Source organism: Coenobita brevimanus, chromosome 12 (genome assembly GCF_032717465.1).
Source record: "Coenobita brevimanus isolate Jiangsu-jjx chromosome 12, ASM3271746v2, whole genome shotgun sequence".
NCBI lineage: Eukaryota > Metazoa > Arthropoda > Malacostraca > Decapoda > Coenobitidae > Coenobita > Coenobita brevimanus.
In genome coordinates, this window is record NC_136965.1 from 4,938,325 (window position 1) to 4,959,852 (window position 21,528).

General features: G+C 42.7%; 1 protein-coding gene across 1 annotated transcript; it reads left to right on the forward strand.

Moving 5' to 3' along the window:
- The first annotated feature begins 9,485 nt into the window (after nucleotides 1-9,485).
- Nucleotides 9,486-20,947, forward strand: LOC145413772 (carboxypeptidase B-like). Its single transcript, XM_080283431.1, has 9 exons — nucleotides 9,486-9,550; nucleotides 12,485-12,697; nucleotides 14,214-14,301; nucleotides 14,912-15,013; nucleotides 15,550-15,765; nucleotides 16,681-16,816; nucleotides 18,765-18,925; nucleotides 20,086-20,170; nucleotides 20,772-20,947. Exons 1-9 carry the CDS (start codon nucleotides 9,486-9,488, stop codon nucleotides 20,945-20,947), a joined length of 1,242 nt encoding a protein of 413 aa, XP_080139557.1.
- Nucleotides 20,948-21,528: the final 581 nt, after the last annotated feature.

Below are 21,528 nucleotides of genomic sequence, written 5' to 3' on the forward strand. Positions count from 1 at the left end.
CATTGACAGTATTAGTTATAGCTTTTACCACCCCCTCATAGTTAGAGACCCTCCATTGAATAAGAAATTGTCAACAGGAAGTAATACATATAAAACAAGTCATCTTAGTAAATAAGATAAATCATTTACTGTACCGTCAACCAGATGGACTTCCACACTGTACCGGGCAATTGATTAAAGGAAATACACAATACTTAAAAAATACAGAACGTCTGTAATTTATTTTCCATTTTATCTATTTACTGATCAACTTATGTCTTGTCCTACATCAGTCTGAACACGAGTCAAGAGCAAGAGTAGTGGAAATGGGTTATCTGAAAGAAGCGTGTGGAGTTACGTTGAGAGACAGACAGACAAATGAGGAAGTTCAGGAGCATTATGGTGTTGATGTGGATGTGGTGGAGTGTTAGGAGTTTCCTGAGATGGTCTGGCCATGTGGAAAGCATGGAGTATGAGAGACTGACTAGGAGAGTCTATATAAATGTAGAATGGGACAGCACGAGGATGAGGTAAAGGGATGGGATGGAGAGGTAGATTCAAAGAAAGTGTAAGTTGGAAGACGGGCAGCCTGGTAGCGGACAGGGTGACATGAAGGTGATATGTTTGTGGGAAACCCTTTCGGTTTTAAAGCGTCTGATTAAAGATAGATGGACTGAATGATTGACAGACTGATAGATAAATAGATAGATATATGGACTGACATACTGACTTCAGACGTAAGTGAACCGTCTAAAGTGAACAACCAAAACAGAGAGGTAGATAATTCTGGTACTGGCTGTGAGATGGAGCCAGCATGTGGAAGGGTTGGATGGTGTGTAAATATTTAACCCATTTCTCTGGACACGCCGTTTGATAGTTCTCCATGGTTTGTGCTTCTCTTCCTTCCTTTCTGGATCTCTTACACGTGAATCAGGGTCGCATCCTAAGTGGCTGTCCAGACTTCGTAACACTTCTCCCAATAGTGATCTATTCTTCACATTACACTATCTATTTATTGCCAGACGCCTTAACCCCGTAAGGAGTGGTCACAAACAAATCGCCTCCATGTTGCCCTGTCCCCCGCCATTTCACATTACACAATAACGTATAAGAGAATGTTAAGCCATAATATGTGAGATAAATCGCTATGGAACAGGTGCTACTAAGCCTTCAATGCCACGTATCTTAGGACCGTCAAGCCTAACCCAGCCTTCCCCGGACCCTGACCTCAAAGCCACAGACTCTGGGGTGATGGTGACCGAAATAAAGAGTTGCCTAATCGATGTGTTCCCAGCCAGTGCACCGCCAACCACATATACGTCTTTTACCTTAACCTGGCTCAGTTTTTTTTTTTTTTTTTTTTCACGTACAATAGTGGCACGAAAACACAGTGCTAAGGCTCTACGTCCTTACCATTGCACTTCTTCGTGACTATACTCTTTCTGCTCTAACTTGGCCTAAAAATACCATCTCTCCGTCGTGAATGCTGAGATATAACAATTGGGTGACAATTGCATTACTTCGTTCTTGTCTTACCCTTAATCCTTCCAATCAGAACAAAAGTTTGCCTCAGCCTTGCTCGGTACTCTTGGACTTTGACCTTTTCCTGTGACTTTGACCTTTGACTGCTTGGTCTAACAAATTGAATCCTTTTTATGCCTTATCCTCAACCCTTCCACAAAATTTTGTTTACACCGGACAAAACTGCATCAGTTGACCTTACTCTGCTACATTATCCTTTGACATATTGTTCCACAAAACAGTAAGTATACTCCTACGCTGATCCGTCACCCTTCCTCCTAGTTTGGTTAAAATCGGATCCAATCTATATGAATTATTTTGTCAACAGCCACACCTGCCGGTCGATATTTGACCTTGCCCTGTGACCCTGACCGCTGACTGGTTCTTTTCAAAACGTATCGCTTCAGTCTTGCCTCACCATCAACATTTCCCCCAAGTTTGGCCTAAAATGGCTAAAAACTGCTTAAAGACTTTACCAGGTCAGCATTCGACCTAGCACTGTGACCCTGACCTTTGACCTAGAAAAGGTTGACTCACAGGCTAACCCTCAATCCTTCCACCGAGTTTGGTTAAAGTTTGTTTAAAAGTCTTTGAGGTATTTCGTTCACACACACACACACACACACACACACACACACACACACACACACACACACACACACACACACACACACACACACACACACACACACACGGGCGTGCGCTTAATAAAACATAAAACTCGCAGTTGCGTAAAATAATAATAATGATGATCATGATGATGATAATATAAAAAAATTAATAATAATAATAATTAATAATAATAATGATGATAATAATAATTATAATACCTGCAGCTGTATTATTATTATTATTATTATTATTATTATTTATTATTATTATTATTTCACTTTCATCTTAAATGTCAGGACCAACTTGCCTAGCCCCGGGCTCCTACGCTCCTCATGGGGCAACGTTGGATTGGATGATGGATGGATGGATGAATTATTATTATCATTAACATCATTTTAAATACTTCCATTATATTATTCTGCCGATAAATATTATCCCAGATAATAAACCAACATTTCCCTTAAGAACAGCGAACGGAGGAAGTTATTTGGGTATGTGAATATTTTCACAACCAACAGTTAATGTAATATAAAGATTCATCGTTCTGAAATTTAAATAGATGTATGGATAAGCCACTGCACAATGTCTGACTGTCTGCGTGGGGCTGGGAGCAGGGATGGCCACTGGCAGGTGTCTGTGTTAGAGATATGAAGGATAATGCGAAGAAAACATATGAAAGTTATTTGATACAGGATCCAGCTCCCTTACACACTGATCCCATTCCCCAGCAGTAGGCAATGTTTTGAAATTCGCGCGTAAGCTGATCGCGTATCGGCAACTTTAAACACTGAGAGGGAATGAGAAGCACTTTAAGACCATATTCATTGATTATAATGAAGTCATGATGAAGTTCTTTCCCCACCACAGGATAATCTCACCCGTGCTCATAACTTCCAACATTGTCAACGACGAATACTACATTAGTTGGTTCATAAAAGTTTGGAAGTATATTGAGAAGGAAAAAAAAATGGCGTGTGTTATCTGCAAACCAGGTATATGCAAACAAAAGGCAGGTTATTATTTTTTTTTTTTATGCGAAGAAGAAGCAACAAAAGGCAGCGAGCCCTCAATAACTGTTCCTTCCAAGAGAAAAACAAAATACAAGAGACAGCCAAATTCAAGATCCAATCATTTCGAGATGCCTGGACACACTGCGTTTGAAAGACTTGACATCATAGGAAGCAGGAAACACAGACAGATGGAGACAGTTCCAGAGCTGACCTGTTGCATAAATGAATGACTGAGAGTAACGGTTAACTCTTGCATTAGAGAGTTGGACAGAAAACGGATGAGAGTTTGCTGCTAGACGGGTGCTACGCTCCTGTCGTAGAGGTGGAGGAATGCATGCAGACAGTTCAGAGGAGCAGTGACCATTGAAGTAGCGATAGAAAAGAGATAAAGATGCAACAGTGCGACGAAGAGACAGAGGTTGAAGGGAGTCAGTAAGAGGAGGAGAGTTAATGAGACGAAAAGCCTTTGTCTCCACCCTATTGAGAAGACCTGTATGTGGGGAACCTGCCCACACATGAGAGTTGTTCTCCACACAGGGGCGGATAAAACCCGTGTATAGAGTCAAAAATTGTGAAGGGGTAAAGAAGGAACGGAGTCGGATTAGCACACCTAATCTTTTGGAAGCAGATTTTGCAAGAGATGTAATATGATCTTTCCAAGATAAGTCCCGAGTAAATGAAACCCCAAGCATGTTCAACGATTATGCAGGATTAAGCTGAATATTATTAAACAGTAGTGGGTATACATGTGGAAGATTTTGTTGAGTTGATAAGTGTAAAAACTGAGTCTTTGATGCATTAAAAACAACAAGATTATTTTTACCCCAGTCCGAGATACGAGGCAAGTCAGACATTAGGTGTGCCATAGCCTCATCTCATTGTTTGTTGAAGTAACTGCTGAGATGGGCGTTGCGGGAACCGAATGGAAAGATGAAGGGTGGAGTCATCAGCCTATGAGTGGATTGGGCTAGATGTACAGCTTAGAAGGTCATTGATGAACAAAAGGAAGAGAGTTGGTGATAGGACAGAGCCCTGAGGAACACCACTGTTGATAGATCTAGGAGAAGGACGATGGCCGTCTACAACAGCGGCTATAGTGCAACCATACAGGAAGCTAGTAATGAAGGCACAGATAGAAGGATAGAAACCGTAAGAGGGCAGTTTGGAAATTAAAGATTTATGCCAGACTCAATCGAAATCCTTTGAGATGTCAAGTTCAATGGCAAAGCTTTCGCCAAAGTCCTGAAAAGAGGATGTCCAGGAGCCTGAAAGGTATGTGAGAAGATCGCCAGTGGAGCATCCATGACGGAACGCATACTGACGATCAGAAAGAAGGTTGTAACAGGAAAGATGCTTTAAAATTTTTCTATAAAGAACTGATTCGAAAACTTTTGAGATACAGGATGTAAAAGCAACTGGACGATAGTTAGAGGGTTGGGAATGGTTACCCTTCTTTGGGACTGGCTGAATGAGCGCAAACTTCCAGCAAGAAGGAAAGGTACAAGTTGATAGACAAAGGCGAAAGAGTTTGCCTAGGCAGGGTGTAAGCACATAAGCACAGTTCTTGAGAACAACAGGAGGGACTCCATCAGGCCCATATGCCTTATTAGTATTGAGGCCTGTGATGGCAGAAATTGCATCAGCTGAAGACATTTTAATGTCAGCCATGAGGAAGTCAGAGGGGGGAAGTGATGGAGGAACAGCACTGGAATCGTCTAAGGTGGAATTGGAGAAGAAAGTCTGAACGAGCGAAGAGATCTGCTTTATCAGTAGAAGAAATAGCTACAGAGCCATCAGAATAGAAAAGGGAAGGGAAGGATGATGAGATAAAGTTGTTAGAAAGATTTTTGACAAGGTGCCAGAAGGAGCGGGAAGAATTCGAGTTGGAGAGAAGTTTCAGGTCCCCGAAGTTCTAATTATATCAGTCATGCTAAATGTCACTAGCAGCAGAGGAATGAATTCGTCTTCTCATAGTGGTGCTGTAAGAGGCGGGAAAGTGAGAGGTGGAAACCATGCAAGTCAGAGGTAGGACTGTCTGCCTGTGCACAAGTGGGGGTAAGCGTGGCCTGAGTAGTGTTGGCACGATGATACTTTTATTCCGTCCAGGACAAGGTATATCTAGTAAATGTTTTCCGAATCAAAAAACATACAGCGTGGACATGTAATTTGTTGGACAAAACGTTGCATCATTTTATTTACTTATTGTATAACATTACCATCCTACGCTCCTCATGGGGCAACATAGGATTGGATGATGGATGACGATGATGATAACTTTACCTCTTAATCATCTTTACCCTTAGCCAAGACACTTCGCCTCCCTACCTCCCTCCCTCTTGTTCAACATCCTCTCCTCCCTACCTCCCTCCCTCTTGTTCAATATCCTCCTCTCCCTACCCTCCCTCCCTCTTGTTCAACATCCTCCGCACCCTACCTCCCTCCCTCTTGTTCAACATCATCCCCGCCCTACCCTCCCTATGCTCCAAATCCTGACGTCTGAAGCACCTGTGGTTCACTCCCTGTGAAGATGTGCGGTTGCAACGCTGTGTGTACCAGCCAGAACTGTGGCCGACTTTACCTATAGCATGTCCCTACAAGAGTAGCTGCTTACCTGTGGTCGACGGATCTGTTCGGCCAGACAGACCGGGGTTAGGCAATAACAACAACAACAACAACATTAATAAGCACTACTAGTAAAACACCCGTTCTGAGTGAGAGAGACGGAGCATATATCTTATTCAATATGGACGGTGGACATTAGTGCCTAAGTAATGACATGTGGAGTGTGTCATGTACGAGGACTGCTTGGTCTTTGGGAACGTACTTTGAAATCGATGACCATAATCGGAAAAAAAAATAATTAAAGAATTCATAAAGTCTGCTATGAGCTGGGTATCCGGTGATGGCGTGGAGGCGGGAAGGGTGAGGCACTAAAACTGTGAGTCATGGCAGTGAGGGCGTTAACCTGTCTCAAGATATAACAAACCGAGGCTGAGATTCGCCACCTGTTGACTGCTGTTATCAAGGTGGATTTTTGCAGGAAGGACAAGGGAAGGAGAGGGCAGGATCTTCCCATGTCTATCACTTCATGAAAAAAAAAAAAAAACAGTAACATGAGGAATATGCGTCCAGCTGTAGATTTTCCCGCCTCCAGGTCATTGTTCTGGGATGCCTGGACAGATGAGGGCAGCCCCACTTTTGAGGTGGGGAGGGGAAACTGCCTCCCCAGGTGTCACTGACCGTGAAGCCCATGGCAACCGATTGCCTCGAGAGGCAGGCGGAGAAACAAGAGGGGTTATTCCGTTGCACTGTTGGGTTTTCTTCACGGCGTGACAAAGCCGAAATAAAGGTGACCCCAGTGTGGATAAAGAGTCCCCTGATCTTGTCTATTTCCTCTGATGAAAGCCTCTCACGGGTTTGGACTGACAGGATCTCATTGTCAAATTTAAATGGGTCATTCTGAGCTGAAGAAACTGGATGAGCACAAGGCAGCTGACACAAGAGGGTGGGAGTGGGGGTTCAGGCAAGCCATCTCACCATGAGAATCACCACCACAGCTGATATACACTTGTGGGACATCCAGCAGTTTTTGACAATAGGACCGGCTGACATGCCCTAATCTTTGCCATGGAAACACCTCCTAGGCTTTGGCACGTAGGCTATGACCCGACGACGGTGCCAAGCTGCCTCGAGGGCATCGAGCAATGTCAACCGGTCAAATGTCATAATTAATGGAAGTGTGTCTGTCATGACTCCATCTCCCTTCTTCTTGATCCTCTCAACTTTCACAATCCCCTGGTTAGCCAGCTGCCCCAAGAGGTCCAACTCCGTGTACCTGTGGAAATTCTTGAGAAGAGTACTCCTCGAGTCTGGCTCAGTGTGGCGTGACGGGTGACGTACACTTCTTTGGAAGCAAAACCTTTGATGGCCTGGACGTGGGAGCTTTCATCTGCATCCCTGCCCTCAACGAGGTGATATCCATCTGCCTATGAGACAAACACTGGAGATGGACTATAAGCCTTGAGCAGGTCCGTCTTTAGAAGCATTCTCTACTCAGAAGAAAATACATTCAGGCAGCTTCAGTACAAGAATGCTCTGGCAATCATCAGGTAAAAAGACGCCATGCATGGTCTTTGTGGTGGGACGGAAAGTTTTCTTGGAGGGCTTAGGACATCTCTCTCGAAAACTCCCCTTACCCTTGCTTCAGCTGGGTAGATAGGGTACAAGACTATGGTAGACACACTGTCCAGCACTCCATGTCTTCTGGCGGCTCCAGAGATGGGAAAGAGGTATTAGAAAGTCCGATAGACTGGCAAGGTTCGTTAACAGTAGAATGAGGGTCCTCTGGAGTGGCCTGGGTCTGTAGAAGTGTGGCCTGTTGATGACGACTCGGTGGTCTGACCACACGCCACATGAAGACCAGTTTGAGGGCCAATATGAAATTCTTATCTTAACTATAGTTCTTTCGCCTTAACGACCAATATTTTCGTCTGTTTGCGGTTAACTTCACGTAGTTCAACGGCGGAAAAAGACAATGCTACTTCCCTATATCCTTTCCATAACACCATCTCGTGAGTGGCATCATATGGTCATGTGACAGTGTTAATTTACTGCTACAACACAGCGTTCATGATGTTAAGTTAAAATTAAGAGAGCATTACAAGTGCATTCTCACTGGCCTCGTAGCACCTCATCCTCAGTGATTCATTTTGCATATTACACATTTACATTCTTTTATATGTTACTAATACCTTTACTGACTATGAACATCAGTAACAAACTACAGGATATGGAGGTGTATTGTGCAAAATATATCGCCACGGATGATCCTTTACAAAATTTAGCCAATCAGAATACGACCCTTGATTTGTTGTTGCAGGCAGAATAAGAGTGATGGAAAGAAGCTGCATCTGCTTCCCTTGGCCTTCCTGCAAAAGCATGTATGAGTTACGACAGGGATGTGACTGCATTTGTCTGTTTCATTAGCAAACCTAAATTCAAACAAGGGCAGACAAGGGTAACTGTGGCACGCAGGCAGTATGCTGCCCTGGTGCACCCTTCCTACGGCCAACCGAACCGTGAAATACATGAATATTCACCTGGACTAAAGAATGTCAGTAACTGAACGTTTTTGGTGCTGATGTACCAGATTTGGTTCTCTGAGCAGTTATAAGTACGTCTGCTACGACTCTGTAAATTTGGCAATGAATCGGTGCGCCTGTATTATTAAGTCCATTGATAATACCAAAAATATTGTGATCCATCTTTATGTTTCATGTTTTTTATTGTATTTTTGTTATTTAGGAAATATATTGGTAATCCTTAATGTTTGGATGGAGTAGCGTGCGACATGAAATATTCCTTCAAATGTTGACGGGCTTCTCAAAGATATGCAAACCCAAGAGTCTCATACATAAACAGTAACACTGATTGAAGTGGAATACATCTTCATTCCCTCTGTTACTTGACGTACGAATTATGGGTAAGTAATGGTCAGTTATTTGTGTATCTTTCCATAACAGTTGATCATGTAGCAACAATATTCGATTCGCAATGCAAGGATAAGATTTCGTTTCCAGTGCATCGCGGTGCCAGTAAAAATGTTCAGTAATACAACATATGGCATCCACCATCACGTATTATTACTTGTATGGATTTGTATTGTGTTACTGTAATACTTACTAAAATAAACGCCAACAAACTCATATTGACAAGCATGTATTTCGTAGTAAAAAATATCTTTTGATTTTCTCCAAGAGGACATTGACCGGCGGATGGATACCAAAATCATACTTCGAACACACGACTTAGAAAGGTTACCAAGGCCTGCCGTACGGGGCTTAGGTTTTATTTTACAGTAAGGACAAGCAAAGGACTTTACAGGACTTTCCCAGGCTACTTTTCCATCCTTCAAAAACAAAGCTTAGTTACGACCTGGAAATCATCTTACGTTTGATTCCAAGTCAGCAGTGACTTAAGTAAACAAGTAACATTCGATTTTAGTGTCTGTCGCTGGAAAAGACAAATGTTCTCTTCAAAAATCCCACAGCTGAAGGAAGTTACACTGATTAAGGCCACTGAACCCTTTCCCCTCATCCCCCACCCCTGGTCTGTCCTCTTGCTTCACCCCTCCCCTCCACTCACTTCGTCATCCCACCTCTTTACCTTTAAACTATCCCATCCCCCCCTTCCTCCTCCATCCCTCTCCTCTCATTTTTCCCTCCCCAATCCCTCTTTTCTCTCTCCTCTTCCTACCCATCCCCTCCCTCGTCACCTCATTCCCCCCCATCCTCACGCCTCCCCTCCCTGGTCGGTGTAATATATAAGGCTGGGGTGCAAGATGAATGTTACACTTCCTACAAGATGAGAATCACTGCACTACTGTTGTTGGCACTGACCGCCCTCACCTCCGCTGTATCCTACCATGGGTGAGACCACACTCTTCATTACTGTATACTTCCTTATGTATCAGGCTTATGTACTCTTCTTATTGAATATTAACACACACACACACACACACACACACACACACACACACACACACACACACACAACTAATAGCCAGATGTGGCTCAAGGAGTCTGAGAGTGCTTGGAGAAAGTCTGAAGAGGCGATCGATTGTAGACAGTAAATTTACTTAGTAACTGACTCATTATACTGTACATGCCTGATTTAGTGTGTACAGAATTAATTTTTAATATACAGTCTACCTTTGTGGCTACAAGAAATAATATATTTCTATTGCCTCTTTAACCTATGCAAAAACTTGCTGGTTATTAATAGTTATATCACCATTACCACCACCATCATCGTCATCATCATCGTCGTCATCATCATTCCGCCTCTTTTCTTACCAGTAGGTGGGGTGCGGTACGGTTCAGAAACACCCGGGAACCTGGATGCACCTCGTAGGTACACCTTACACATGAAACATCATCATTACCTATCAGGCAGAGCAAATCAGAGGATTGTCAGGTTAAAAGGGGATACGAAACCCTTGTGATGCACTCCTTCGTAATCCAGTCAGCTCGATTCCTTGTCATATTCTTTCCCTTATCAGACGCCTACCTCTCTCTCTTGCACACTCATTCACCATATCTAGCCAACTTATTGACCTACCACAACTTTTCCCACCTTTATGCTCACTCACATATTCCCTTTTCACCAAAATATTACACAACTTCTCCCCACATGACCGTACCATCCAAGCACAACCTTCCCAGTTCAGTTGTCCACAAACCATTTTACTCCACATCGTTCAAGAATCACATTATTTCTTAGCCTATCCACTGTATACACACTTCACACACATTTTTCAGCAACCCCAACTCACCGCATTAATGCCTGTCTTTTCAGTTTCCTGGCACATCAGTCTCGCATCCATATGTTAACATTGGTACGATATCTCCTTCATGACGTACTCAGGTATCTGGTATCAGGGCCTCCAGAGCACCTGCCAATATTCCTCCCTGTGCCACGCCAACTTCCCCTTCTTTTACACATTAGCATCACTTTCTCTCATTCCACCCATGTACTTAAACTTTCTCACCAATTTACGACTTTTTCCATTTATAATATAGGTCACCTTCTCTCTCGACAACCGCCACTCTACTCCTTATCTACATGTACTAACAAAGAACGATGCTCACAGTCACCAACAAATCTCTGCTTGCCTGAAGGTTATTCTTCACTCTTCTCGTGTCAGGACTCCATATTATAATTACAAATCATAATAAATAGATAGATAAATAGATAGATAGACAGCTCCAGGCAAGCCTGGGAAAGGGAAATGATCTTGCAAGTTAATGAGGAAATGTTGACAATACACAGGAAGTAGCAAGTCAGGGGATGATGTAGGTAGTGTGTCAGCGAGATAGCACACGAACAAAGCCTAGTGACATACACACATACTCACACACAGGTTTCTAGAACTTTCCAACCACAGTGTAACACACGTGACACGACCCCTGCTTCACCAGAATTTAGGAAGCAGAGCTCAGAAGGAGACAGGCCATAGAACCGGCAGGTAGTAGGGAGAAGGGCTTAGCAACATGGAAGAGAGAGAGAGAGAGAGAGAAACAGGGAGGTTAGCTCGAGGGACTCTATACTTCACTTGTGTGTGAGAGACTTTAACATTTCCAAGACAAATAAAAATAGTCCCATACTCATCTTTACCTCTCCTGTCATTGCATGACAAATGGAAACGAAGATTATCTACTTACAAACTACTCACGTGTAACAACCGCTCGTCCACAAGTCTAATATATATATATAACTAATCTACAAAACTTCTCTACAAGTTTATACAAAGTCTTTTGTGACACTCGCAAATAGCACAATATCATCTGCATACATCAGGTGTGTGATACTCCAACCTTCACCATTCATTAGTACACTCCTGACTCTCTCCATAACTCTAGTTTTTAAATCTCTCATATCCACATCCATATACACATTGAACAGAATTGGTGATATCATACATCCTTGTTTAACTCCACCACTGATTTGAAACCACTCGCTTTGACAACCACTTACCGTAGACTCTGACACAAGCTTCACAATCATCATTAACAACTCTTAAGATTATAATCATTGACTTATTCATGTCCATATCCTGCTCTCTCTCTCATCTTTAAATGTTAACAGTCTCCCACATGACTTATTATACAAGCTGTTATTTTAAGCATACGACTATTAGGACTTCAGTACACAGCGCCACGTTGATAATGATTTCAAGCATTCTGATGTGAGTAAAGCCTATGTTATATATATGATATATACACATGCGTCGACCTTATAACGATATCGACACTCATGGGTTCCTGTACTCTACGTGACACAGTATCAAACCTCGCAACAAGGATGATTCAAAGCATCACTGACATGTTTCTAACACTGTAAATATTCCGGCTGCCTGTATGGCAACACAGCGACTGGGCTAGATACTGATTCTAATTTGGAGTCTAAATCTTTAGCACCATACTAAACACTGTTTAATACAAATGTGATAAGTACTTTTAAGTGTTCATTGATGTTACATTCACTAAATCTGAACATTGTGTCGATGTTAGTATGAAACACAAATGCAATTCAAGCATACCAACCCTACTGAAACAACGCTGGCAGCATTGGTCCCTCCATAACCATCTGCCACAGAGGTCGAGTACTTTTTTTGTTCACTGAACAAAGTTGTGAATGTGAGATGCTGCATATCCCGTATATGTACGTCTATGTGTGTCTGTCAGGTACAAGGTTGTGTGTAACGCCACACTTGATAGTTGACGTGCAGGTATTCCATGATGCAGTGCAGCGGTTGCACTTGCAACAGTAAATGTACATGTACGTCTGTGTGTGTGTTTCAGGTACAAGGTTGTGAGTGTAACTCCACATACGACGGCTGAGGCGCAGGTGTTGCAGGAAGCAGTGCAGCAGCTGCAGCTGCAACAGTGGACTGAACCTCATGGCCTGGGAGTCCCTGTCGACGTCATGGTTCCTCCCAGCCTCGTTGAAGTCTTCCTAACTGGACTCCAAGCCAAACACATCCCAGTCCAAGTCAAAATCACCGACGTGCAGGCGTGAGTCCAATTTTGTCACACTCAAAGCATTGATGTCCAATGTTGTCCACTCACTGCACTATTGTCCAGTGTTGTCACATTCACTGCACTATTGTCCAGTGTTGTCATACTCACTGCACTATTGTCCAGTGTTGTCATACTCACTGCACTATTGTCCAATGTTGTCATACTCACTGCACTATTGTTCAATGCTGTCACACTCACTGCACTATTGTCCAATGTTGTCACACTCACTGCACTATTGTGCAATGTTGTCACACTCACTGCACTATTGTCCAATGTTGTCATACTCACTGCACCATTGTCCAATGTTGTCACACTCACTGCACTATTGTCTAATGTTGTCACACTCACTGCACTATTGTCCAGTGTTGTCATTGTCCAATGTTGTCACACTCACTGCACTATTGTCTAATCTTGTCACACTCACTGCACTATTGTCCAGTGTTGTCACACTCACTGCACTATTGTCCAGTGTTGTCACACTGACTGCACTATTGACTCCTCTTGTTCCTAACATAGCGGACTTCATAATTCTATGGCAATTTCCTATACCTGCCCCTCCTTAATACTCTCGTGTGTTATTGTATATTATCTATCAACATACAATAGTTTGCGTCAGGAAAAATATGTATATGAAGATTAAGTATGCAAACTGAATCGCTGAAAAGGAAGTGTTAAGGAATCATAGTCAACAAGAGTTCTGCCACAGTCATTGCAGCTGTGCTAAAGATGGATGTTGCATGACCAGTCAACGTAAATCACAAACAGCCAGGCATGAGTCAATCACCATCTTCGTCATTGCCTCATCCAGTTGCCCAAAGTAACCCGAGGTGGGACGATGCGTTTCTCTCTCTCTCTCTCTCTCTGTCTCTCTCTCTCTCTCCAAAGGTCGTTAAGTTAAATTGCATTTGGCTGAGGTCGTTACTAGCACCTCGTCTTTAACACTTATGTTTCTGCATGTGACAACTTAACACTTTCTAGTATGCTGTTCATGCAATCTATATTATTATAAAAGATAAAGATAACACACGAGAGAATGTTCGGATGTAATAATGGAAAATAATTCACATGCGAGGTGTTACGACTACTCATAAACCCCTGACGCTCGAGGACGTATTTGACGCGATTTAGGGGGGTTCTATCTAAACCCTCTAATTCCACAAACATTTCTTCATCTGACAAAAATCGTCTGTAGGCAGCAGGAGTATTACGAGAAAGAGTAAGATAAGAATAATATGAGAGTTATATGAAAATGAGTAATATGAAGAAGAACAATATGAAAAAAGAGCAATATGCAAAAGAGTGATATGAAAAACAGTAACATGAAAAAGAGTAATATGAGTGAAGGGTTATTCTAACGTGTGTAGAAGGATGATAGAGTGTGTAAGTCAGGTGGTTGGAGTGTGTAGAGTGTAGTGTGTAATGGCTGTTATGTGTAATGGTGGAGTGTGTAGTTACTGATAGTGTTTGGAGTGTGTAGAGTGGTTGATATAATTGAGTGTTGTGTGTGCAGGATCATCGATGAGCAGGCAGCCAAAAGGCCCGTCAGTCAGTCGCTGCCCCGCACCTTTGACCACAACAAGTACAACAGCCTGGAAGAGGTGAGTCCCTACGCCATGTAATATCATGATGCAGTGTGGTAATATTAAGTGCTGACTCCACACATTTACTGTCGCTGATTCAATAGTAAGTGTTAGTCCCTACGCCATATAATATCATGGTACAGTGTGGTAATATTAAGTGCTGACTCCACACATTTATAGTCAGTGATTCAATAGTAAGTGTTAGTTCCTACGCCATATAATATCATGATGCAGTGTGGTAATATTAAGTGCTGACTCCACACATTTATAGTCAGTGACTCAATAGTAAGTGTTAGTCACTACTCCTTACATAATATAGTGGGCAGTCGCAAAATATTAAGTGTTGACTCCACACATTTACAGTCACACTTTCAATACTAAGTAGTAAGATTCGTACTGAACCACCTGCCTTTTTTTCCTATTTTTGTCAGGCGTTGGTGTATATTGTTTATAATATAAATGAACAAATTGGACTTCATCATTCATAATCATTGTACTGGTAATACATGGGTTGCCTTGATACCTGCTAGATAGGTCTCCAGTTGTTATTGCCTTCAAAGGACTGATAAATTTGATCGTGTATATTGCATGATGCCAGTAGCCTCACTTGGTAACTTGGTGTTCACAGATCGAATCCATCCTTGAAGGTGTTGAGGAGGAATTCCCTTCCCTGGTGACCATTTCTTCTGCCGGCACCACCTACGAGGGCAGAGAGATACTTATGGCTCAGGTAACTGTATATTCATTATTGTACATTTAGAGTTGTGTTCCATTATATCTCCTTTTACATAAACTTAGTACAAGACACTAGGAGAAACTGGCAAGTCCTTGTGGTGAAGGTAACTCGCTGTTCTTTACTACAAATGCCTCGTCTGTGTAAAAAGATGAACACCGTCTAAAGAAGTTTACGTCATTGTAAATAAAGTTTTTGCCATCTATTGTTGAACTTTAAGGTCGATGGTCATTTCAGCAATAGATATATAAAATCTGTACACTCCTGTTGCCTCCATCCATGGTATCATGTGCTTGGCTAACGATTAGCCGCGAGACATGCATGCAATGAACCCAGTAAGGTAACTTACCGTCAGATAAGACAATACTGAAGACATCTTTTAGCGGTTGACCGAACCTCAGTGCACAGCGTGAGTGACGGCAAACAGCAAAGTTCCAGCCATGAACCAGGCTTAAAACACAGTGAAAACTCTCCTTTAAAACTACTGGTTACTCGAGTAGGTAATTGCATGTCTGGTACACTAACACTTTCAGGTGTCAAGTGACGGCGGTGAGACAAGACCGGTGATCTGGATAGACTGTGGCATCCACGCCCGTGAATGGATCTCTCCAGCCGTCTGCCAGTACATCCTGGACGAGCTGACTTCCGGCTACGGCACCAAGAGTGAAATCACAGAACTCCTTGACACATACGACTTCCACATCTTACCCGTTGTCAACCCCGATGGCTACGAATACTCCTGGACCACCGTAAGTCAAACCCGATCCATATTTCACAACCGCTGTCATTTTGGTTACCATTTTGATGATGACGATGATGTTTGTAATAATGTAAAAATCTTATGCTGATTAACCACTTTTAAATTTTACTAGTTTTATAAAATCATTACTTAGACTCATTGTAGGATGTTCACCAAACGACCTTTACGAAGTCCTCTTTTGCAACTTCTGTTCTTGGTAAATATATTATTTGTATGTTAGAGGCACAGCACCAATTGATAGAAGTTGCAAGACCCCCAGGATAGAATGTCATAGCTTCTCTTACTGTAGAATCCGTGCAGAATTCCATCTACATAGTGTTTTTTGTTGTTAGGCAGCGCGCCAACAAAACACGCCAGTGTTATGATCACCTGGTCAATATTTACTTTATGGGCTCTCTCTTTTTTTGGCGGTTTTCTCTTTTCACAAATCTTTTGAATTTCTTTGTGGGTTGATTTGATGATGTAGGTTGTCGGAAACGATTTTTTACATATGAAACTAATCTCTTCTACCTTAACAAAAATATAACGTTTACAAATTGTACTATTTCGTCATATGCAGCAACAAGTGGTGCCCGTTCCTCAATAAAACACCCTGTATCTTTCACAATATATCTTATGTGGCGCTAGATGAGGCTAATTTAATGTCTGAAAACATATTCTCGACCACTTACAACGTCAAAAAATCCCACAAAGGACAAAAAGAACTGAAGAGAAAAAAGTCGAACAATTTGGAGCCCGCTGAGTAGATCGCTTCATTATCCGTTTCGATTAGCAAAAACAGCTAACATGTTAGCCAAAAATGGCCACTGCGATAAGGCCTGTGGCTATACACAAGTAGATGGAATAACTCTGGTGCAGTTGACAGGTATAAATCTAATCCGTCTGCCTCTTCCTCCTCGCACAGGACCGGCTGTGGCGCAAAAATCGTGTGCCGCATGAAGGTATCGTGGAATGTCATGGTGTCGATGTCAACCGCAACTTTGAGGTTGCCTTCGGTGAACCCGGAGCTTCTGATGAACCTTGTTCTGAGCTTTACCAAGGTGAGGGAGGTCAAGGGCCGTACTCTCCTATGCTTTTAGCAGAATCTCTTAATACCTTTCATTCCTAATGATGTATTTCGTATCAATGCATTTAATATTATTCAGTAGGTCATTTGTATTTTGCTACATGGACATAGTTTGCATACTGAAGTACTAGGCCTCAGGAAGTTGTGATGGGCAGCCTCCACACCTTACTGGGATGCAGCACCAAACATGAGGCTTTTACACCCACGCGCCAAGGGGTTCAGTGTTTGGTCACCTTTGTTCTTTTCTGTCTGTCTATCTGTATGTCTGTCTGTGAGCAAGATAATAAAAAGCATTGTTGGCTGACTTTACACCAAAACTGGCATAATGTTTTAGGATAACAAGCGGAACACGTGATTATTATTTGGCCGACGGGGTCACACACAATAGGTCAAGGTCAACTCAGAATTTTGATCCGATTTTGACCAAACTTGGTGGAAAGGCTACAGATGAGAAATGGTGAAATGAGTAGATTTTGAGACCATCTGGTCATCAGTAAAGGTGACAGGTCAAAGCGAAATGTTAGGCCTCTTAACCCAGATCTGATTCGGTTTTGACCAAACTTGGTGGAAGGGCTTAAGGTTGGGAGATGATTAAATTACTCTTCTCAGAAATATTGGTCAAATGTCAAGGTCACAGGGTCACGTCATCTTCAAATACTTTGTATCTGATTCAAACCAAACTTGGTGGATCTGTTAATGATGATCAGGTGATTCGAGTTTGAAAACGGTCAAAGGTCAACGGCACAGGGCAGGGTCAAACGTTGGATCTTTCTGTTCACCTGAAGAATTGGTGCGTGTCGCGTCCGAGCATGCTGCTCAATTTTGAACCCACGTGACGAATCACACGATGAACAGTAATCACAAGCGGGGAAGCTGCGTCAATTCATTACGTCTACACCAGTATTTGCCAACATGTTATCCAAACCATATTCCAGAGCCACAGGTGGCCACTGATCGTGCGGACCAGCCTTTACACTGATGGTGGGGCGCGGGTGTGGCAACCTGTGACTGCTTCATCTTGTTTAGCAGGAAACAAAACAAATGCAACCGAACTACACTGCGCGTCTTTGTTTCCACATCATCAAAAACAAATTCTTATTTATCCTCTTGTCATTAACATCAAAATCATCAGCACCGCAGACTAATCAAGCATTTTTCTTTTACATTTGCATTCTTTTTTCTTCTTATCGATATTGTGGCAGTGAAATAGTGAGAGAAGGCTTGGTAGCAACTCTTTCTGAGCTGTTTATTATGCATACACCTTAGCATTCTTTGGACTGTTATTTATATTCCCAAAAACAAAGTTAATGTCCAGCTGAGGAGGGAAGAATTTTGCATCTGTCGGCCTGTTTGTTGGTGTTGTAAAGACTTTAATTCTGGCCTGATTTTGACGACTAGGTTGTCACGTTAATCCCCACAGCCTGATGATGTGCCCTTTTTTTAGTGGTCAGCATCCTCAGGTCTACCCCAAGGCCACAGTATATTAAAAAAAGTTCAGGGCAATCAGATGGGTTTGCCTGTGACGACCTAAATGCATCAGAGCCACCAGCACCCAACAACCCCCTTAGTGTACCCAGGATTGTGATGGTTTGAGAGAGAGAGAGAGAGAGAGAGAGAGAGAGAGAGAGAGAGAGAGAGATAGTGTTTATGCTAAAGGAATAACTATGAAAGGATCACATAGTTTAACAGTGGCAGTAAAACCTGAGATAAACCCATAGCACCCAATCCACTACACATGACAAGGATGATATCAGATTAGGCACCCTAGCACGGCATCAGGCAGCTAATATCGTGTTAATATCCACACTGTTTGCATCAGTAACACGCAAGGGGGCACAGAGTGGCTATGTGCAGAACAAATCGCTGAGGAAGAGGTGGCTGGTAATCATCAAAGTGGCCAAACACCCGTCTATCCCATACAGGCCCGGAAGCGTTCTCGGAGGATGAGTCGAAGGCAGTGAGGGACGGTATTGAGGCCCTGGGCAGTCGCGTCACCGTGTTCTACAGTCTGCACTCCTACTCCCAGCACTGGATGACTCCCTACGGCTACACCGATGCCTTACCCGACGACTACGACGAAATGGTAATATATATCAATTATACTCGTCTCACTTTAACTTGGACTAAAATAGCCATCTCTCCACGATGCAGTGCTATGGAAAGAGTGTAGGGTAGCAGTATTGTTTTTTGCTGTCACTGAACAATGTTAAATAAGATAAAAAAAGAAAAAGGATGAAAATGTGGAGCAAGTTAAAGTGTGACCTGAGAAGGCCAACGTCATGGGTTTAAGTACAGGAGTAAGAGCAGTGGGAACAGGACTGATAATAAGTGTATGTTGCATGCGTTGATTGGATAGGGTATGAGATCCACAGTGATTTATGAAAGATGTGGAGAATGGAAGTATGTTAATAATAGAGCAGAAGCGTGTGTGTTTGGTCAGTATGGTTATATGGAGAGAACATAAGGTAGACAGGATGGTGAAACGGGTAACTACGTGTGTTTTACGAGAGAAGGATTGGTAGACAGGGTGGTGGAACGGGTATACGTGAGTGAGTTTTATGGCAGAAGGGTTGGTAGGTCAAGCAGGTGGATGGATATGGCGTATGAGTGTGTCAGAAAGCACGGAATTAAACCTGGTGAAGAAAATGAATTGACAAGGGATCGCAGTGGTTCGATGAAGGAAGTATGATATGCATTTTGCCTTTACATTCGACAAAATTGCTCCATTCCACAGATGTATCTGATGCGCATCCAATAGTAATGAGAGAGAGAGAGAGAGAGAGAGAGAGAGAGAGATCTGACTGAAGTGGAGGCAGAATTTCGAAGGGTTCACTGATAATTATGTGGTTCATTTCACTGTGCATTAGGCTTGATAGTTCTCCTGCAATTGTCTTCTCTTTCTGTGTGTCTGGGTGATGACAAAATATCGTACTCATCCTTTCACTACGATGACGTATTTTGTGTATTATTATCACCAATACCTAGCGGTTTAACTCAGCTCTAACTTGGCCTAAAATTGACATCTCTTCATTTTGACTGAATATCGGGTACGAGGACTAGATCGTCGTGAACACAATGCACATCACTGAACAGTACTATGGAAAGGGTGTGCAGCCGTAGCATTTATTTTTTCTTCCGTTGAGCTACGTAAATCAAGCTATAAAAGGAAATTTTGGGCCAAGTTAAGGTGAAAGAGGTGTAGTGGTGGTGGTGTCAGTACTCATACGGTGCCTGTGTTGTCAGATCCGTGTTGTTGAGGCGGGTGTGGAAGAGCTGGAGGCCGTCTTTGGCACACCCTACACTTATGGCAGCGTCGCCAACACCATGTGTAAGTACTGGACTGCCATTTGTCTCCCGCCTGTATCACTATCAGTGTAGGAGTCTCTCCTAAACCTCTTTCTTAAGCATTTATCTTCCCTATCACACCCTGCTACTGACTGCATGTTAACTTTTTAATACCGATAAAGTCTGCAGCAATAACATACACGAGAGCACGGTGAAAAACTAGAACTCCCATGCATATAATTTACAATAGTATTTTTTCCTCAGTGAACTGTAACGTAATTTTCATAGTGATGGGTTTAAGGGGTTATTCTCCGGAGCTAGACCTAGACAGATCATATACCCTGCTAGGGTTACAGGAGAGCGCTACTCCTCCCAGCAAAGGCAGGTACCCGGGCGGGGCGCGAACTGTTGACCTAGAGTCACACGTTCTACCACGAAGCCATCCTGCTGCCCACATGGGCTTAAGGCGGTTCGAATATCCAATAAGCTTACAATATACAACTGCACGATGTAGTTCTTCCTGTAAAAACAGATAAGACAGGGAATGTATTATAAACACCATATAACTGCACGATGTAGTTCTTCCTGTAAAAACAGATAAGACAGGGAATGTATTATAAACAAGTGTGTGCATTGCACGGCAGATGTGACGTCTGGTGCCAGCTACGACTGGGCCTACGAAATTGCCAATATCCCGTACGTCAACACCATCCAGCTGCGGGACGAAGGCACCTGGGGCTTCCTACTCCCTGAAGAGGAGATCCTGCCCACAGCAGAGGAAACTTTCGCTGGTATCTTGGCTGCTACTGCTGCCATCTAGACCCTTGGCCATTTAAATGCCGGTTATCAGTGTTTCTTCCACACGGTTGTATTCAGGTTGGAAAAGGCACAGACATTACCCACAGGAGAGGAAACATTGGCTGGTGTCATGGCTACAACTAATCCTACATTAAGACAACGTATTGGTGTAACTCACTGCTGATACTTTCAAACCAATTATTCAACTTAGCAAAGGTATAGATGACTTTTAGCATTCGAAAAACATCCCCATTGGAAACTAAAAGCCTCTAGAAGCTAAAGCAAAGAAAAAGAAAAGGCAGACGTGATATTGGCCACATGAGTGTAATACGGTGCGGCTAATGCTGTCTTTCCCTTCAATTATGTGAAGTATTTTGGTGGTTTATTTTTGATCATTTTAGATTATTTTTTCAGCTTAGGGTGGAGTCTATAATTGAAGGACCAAATGAAGGCTATATCTGACCCCTTCACTTTGAAAAGTCTCCCAAAAAGAAAACACGTCACCTGAGGGAACTAGATCACTCTACTTTGAATCGTAATACCTTGACTTGATTATAGTGAGCTTAGGAGGGACATTGACAGTATTAGTCATAGCTTTTACCA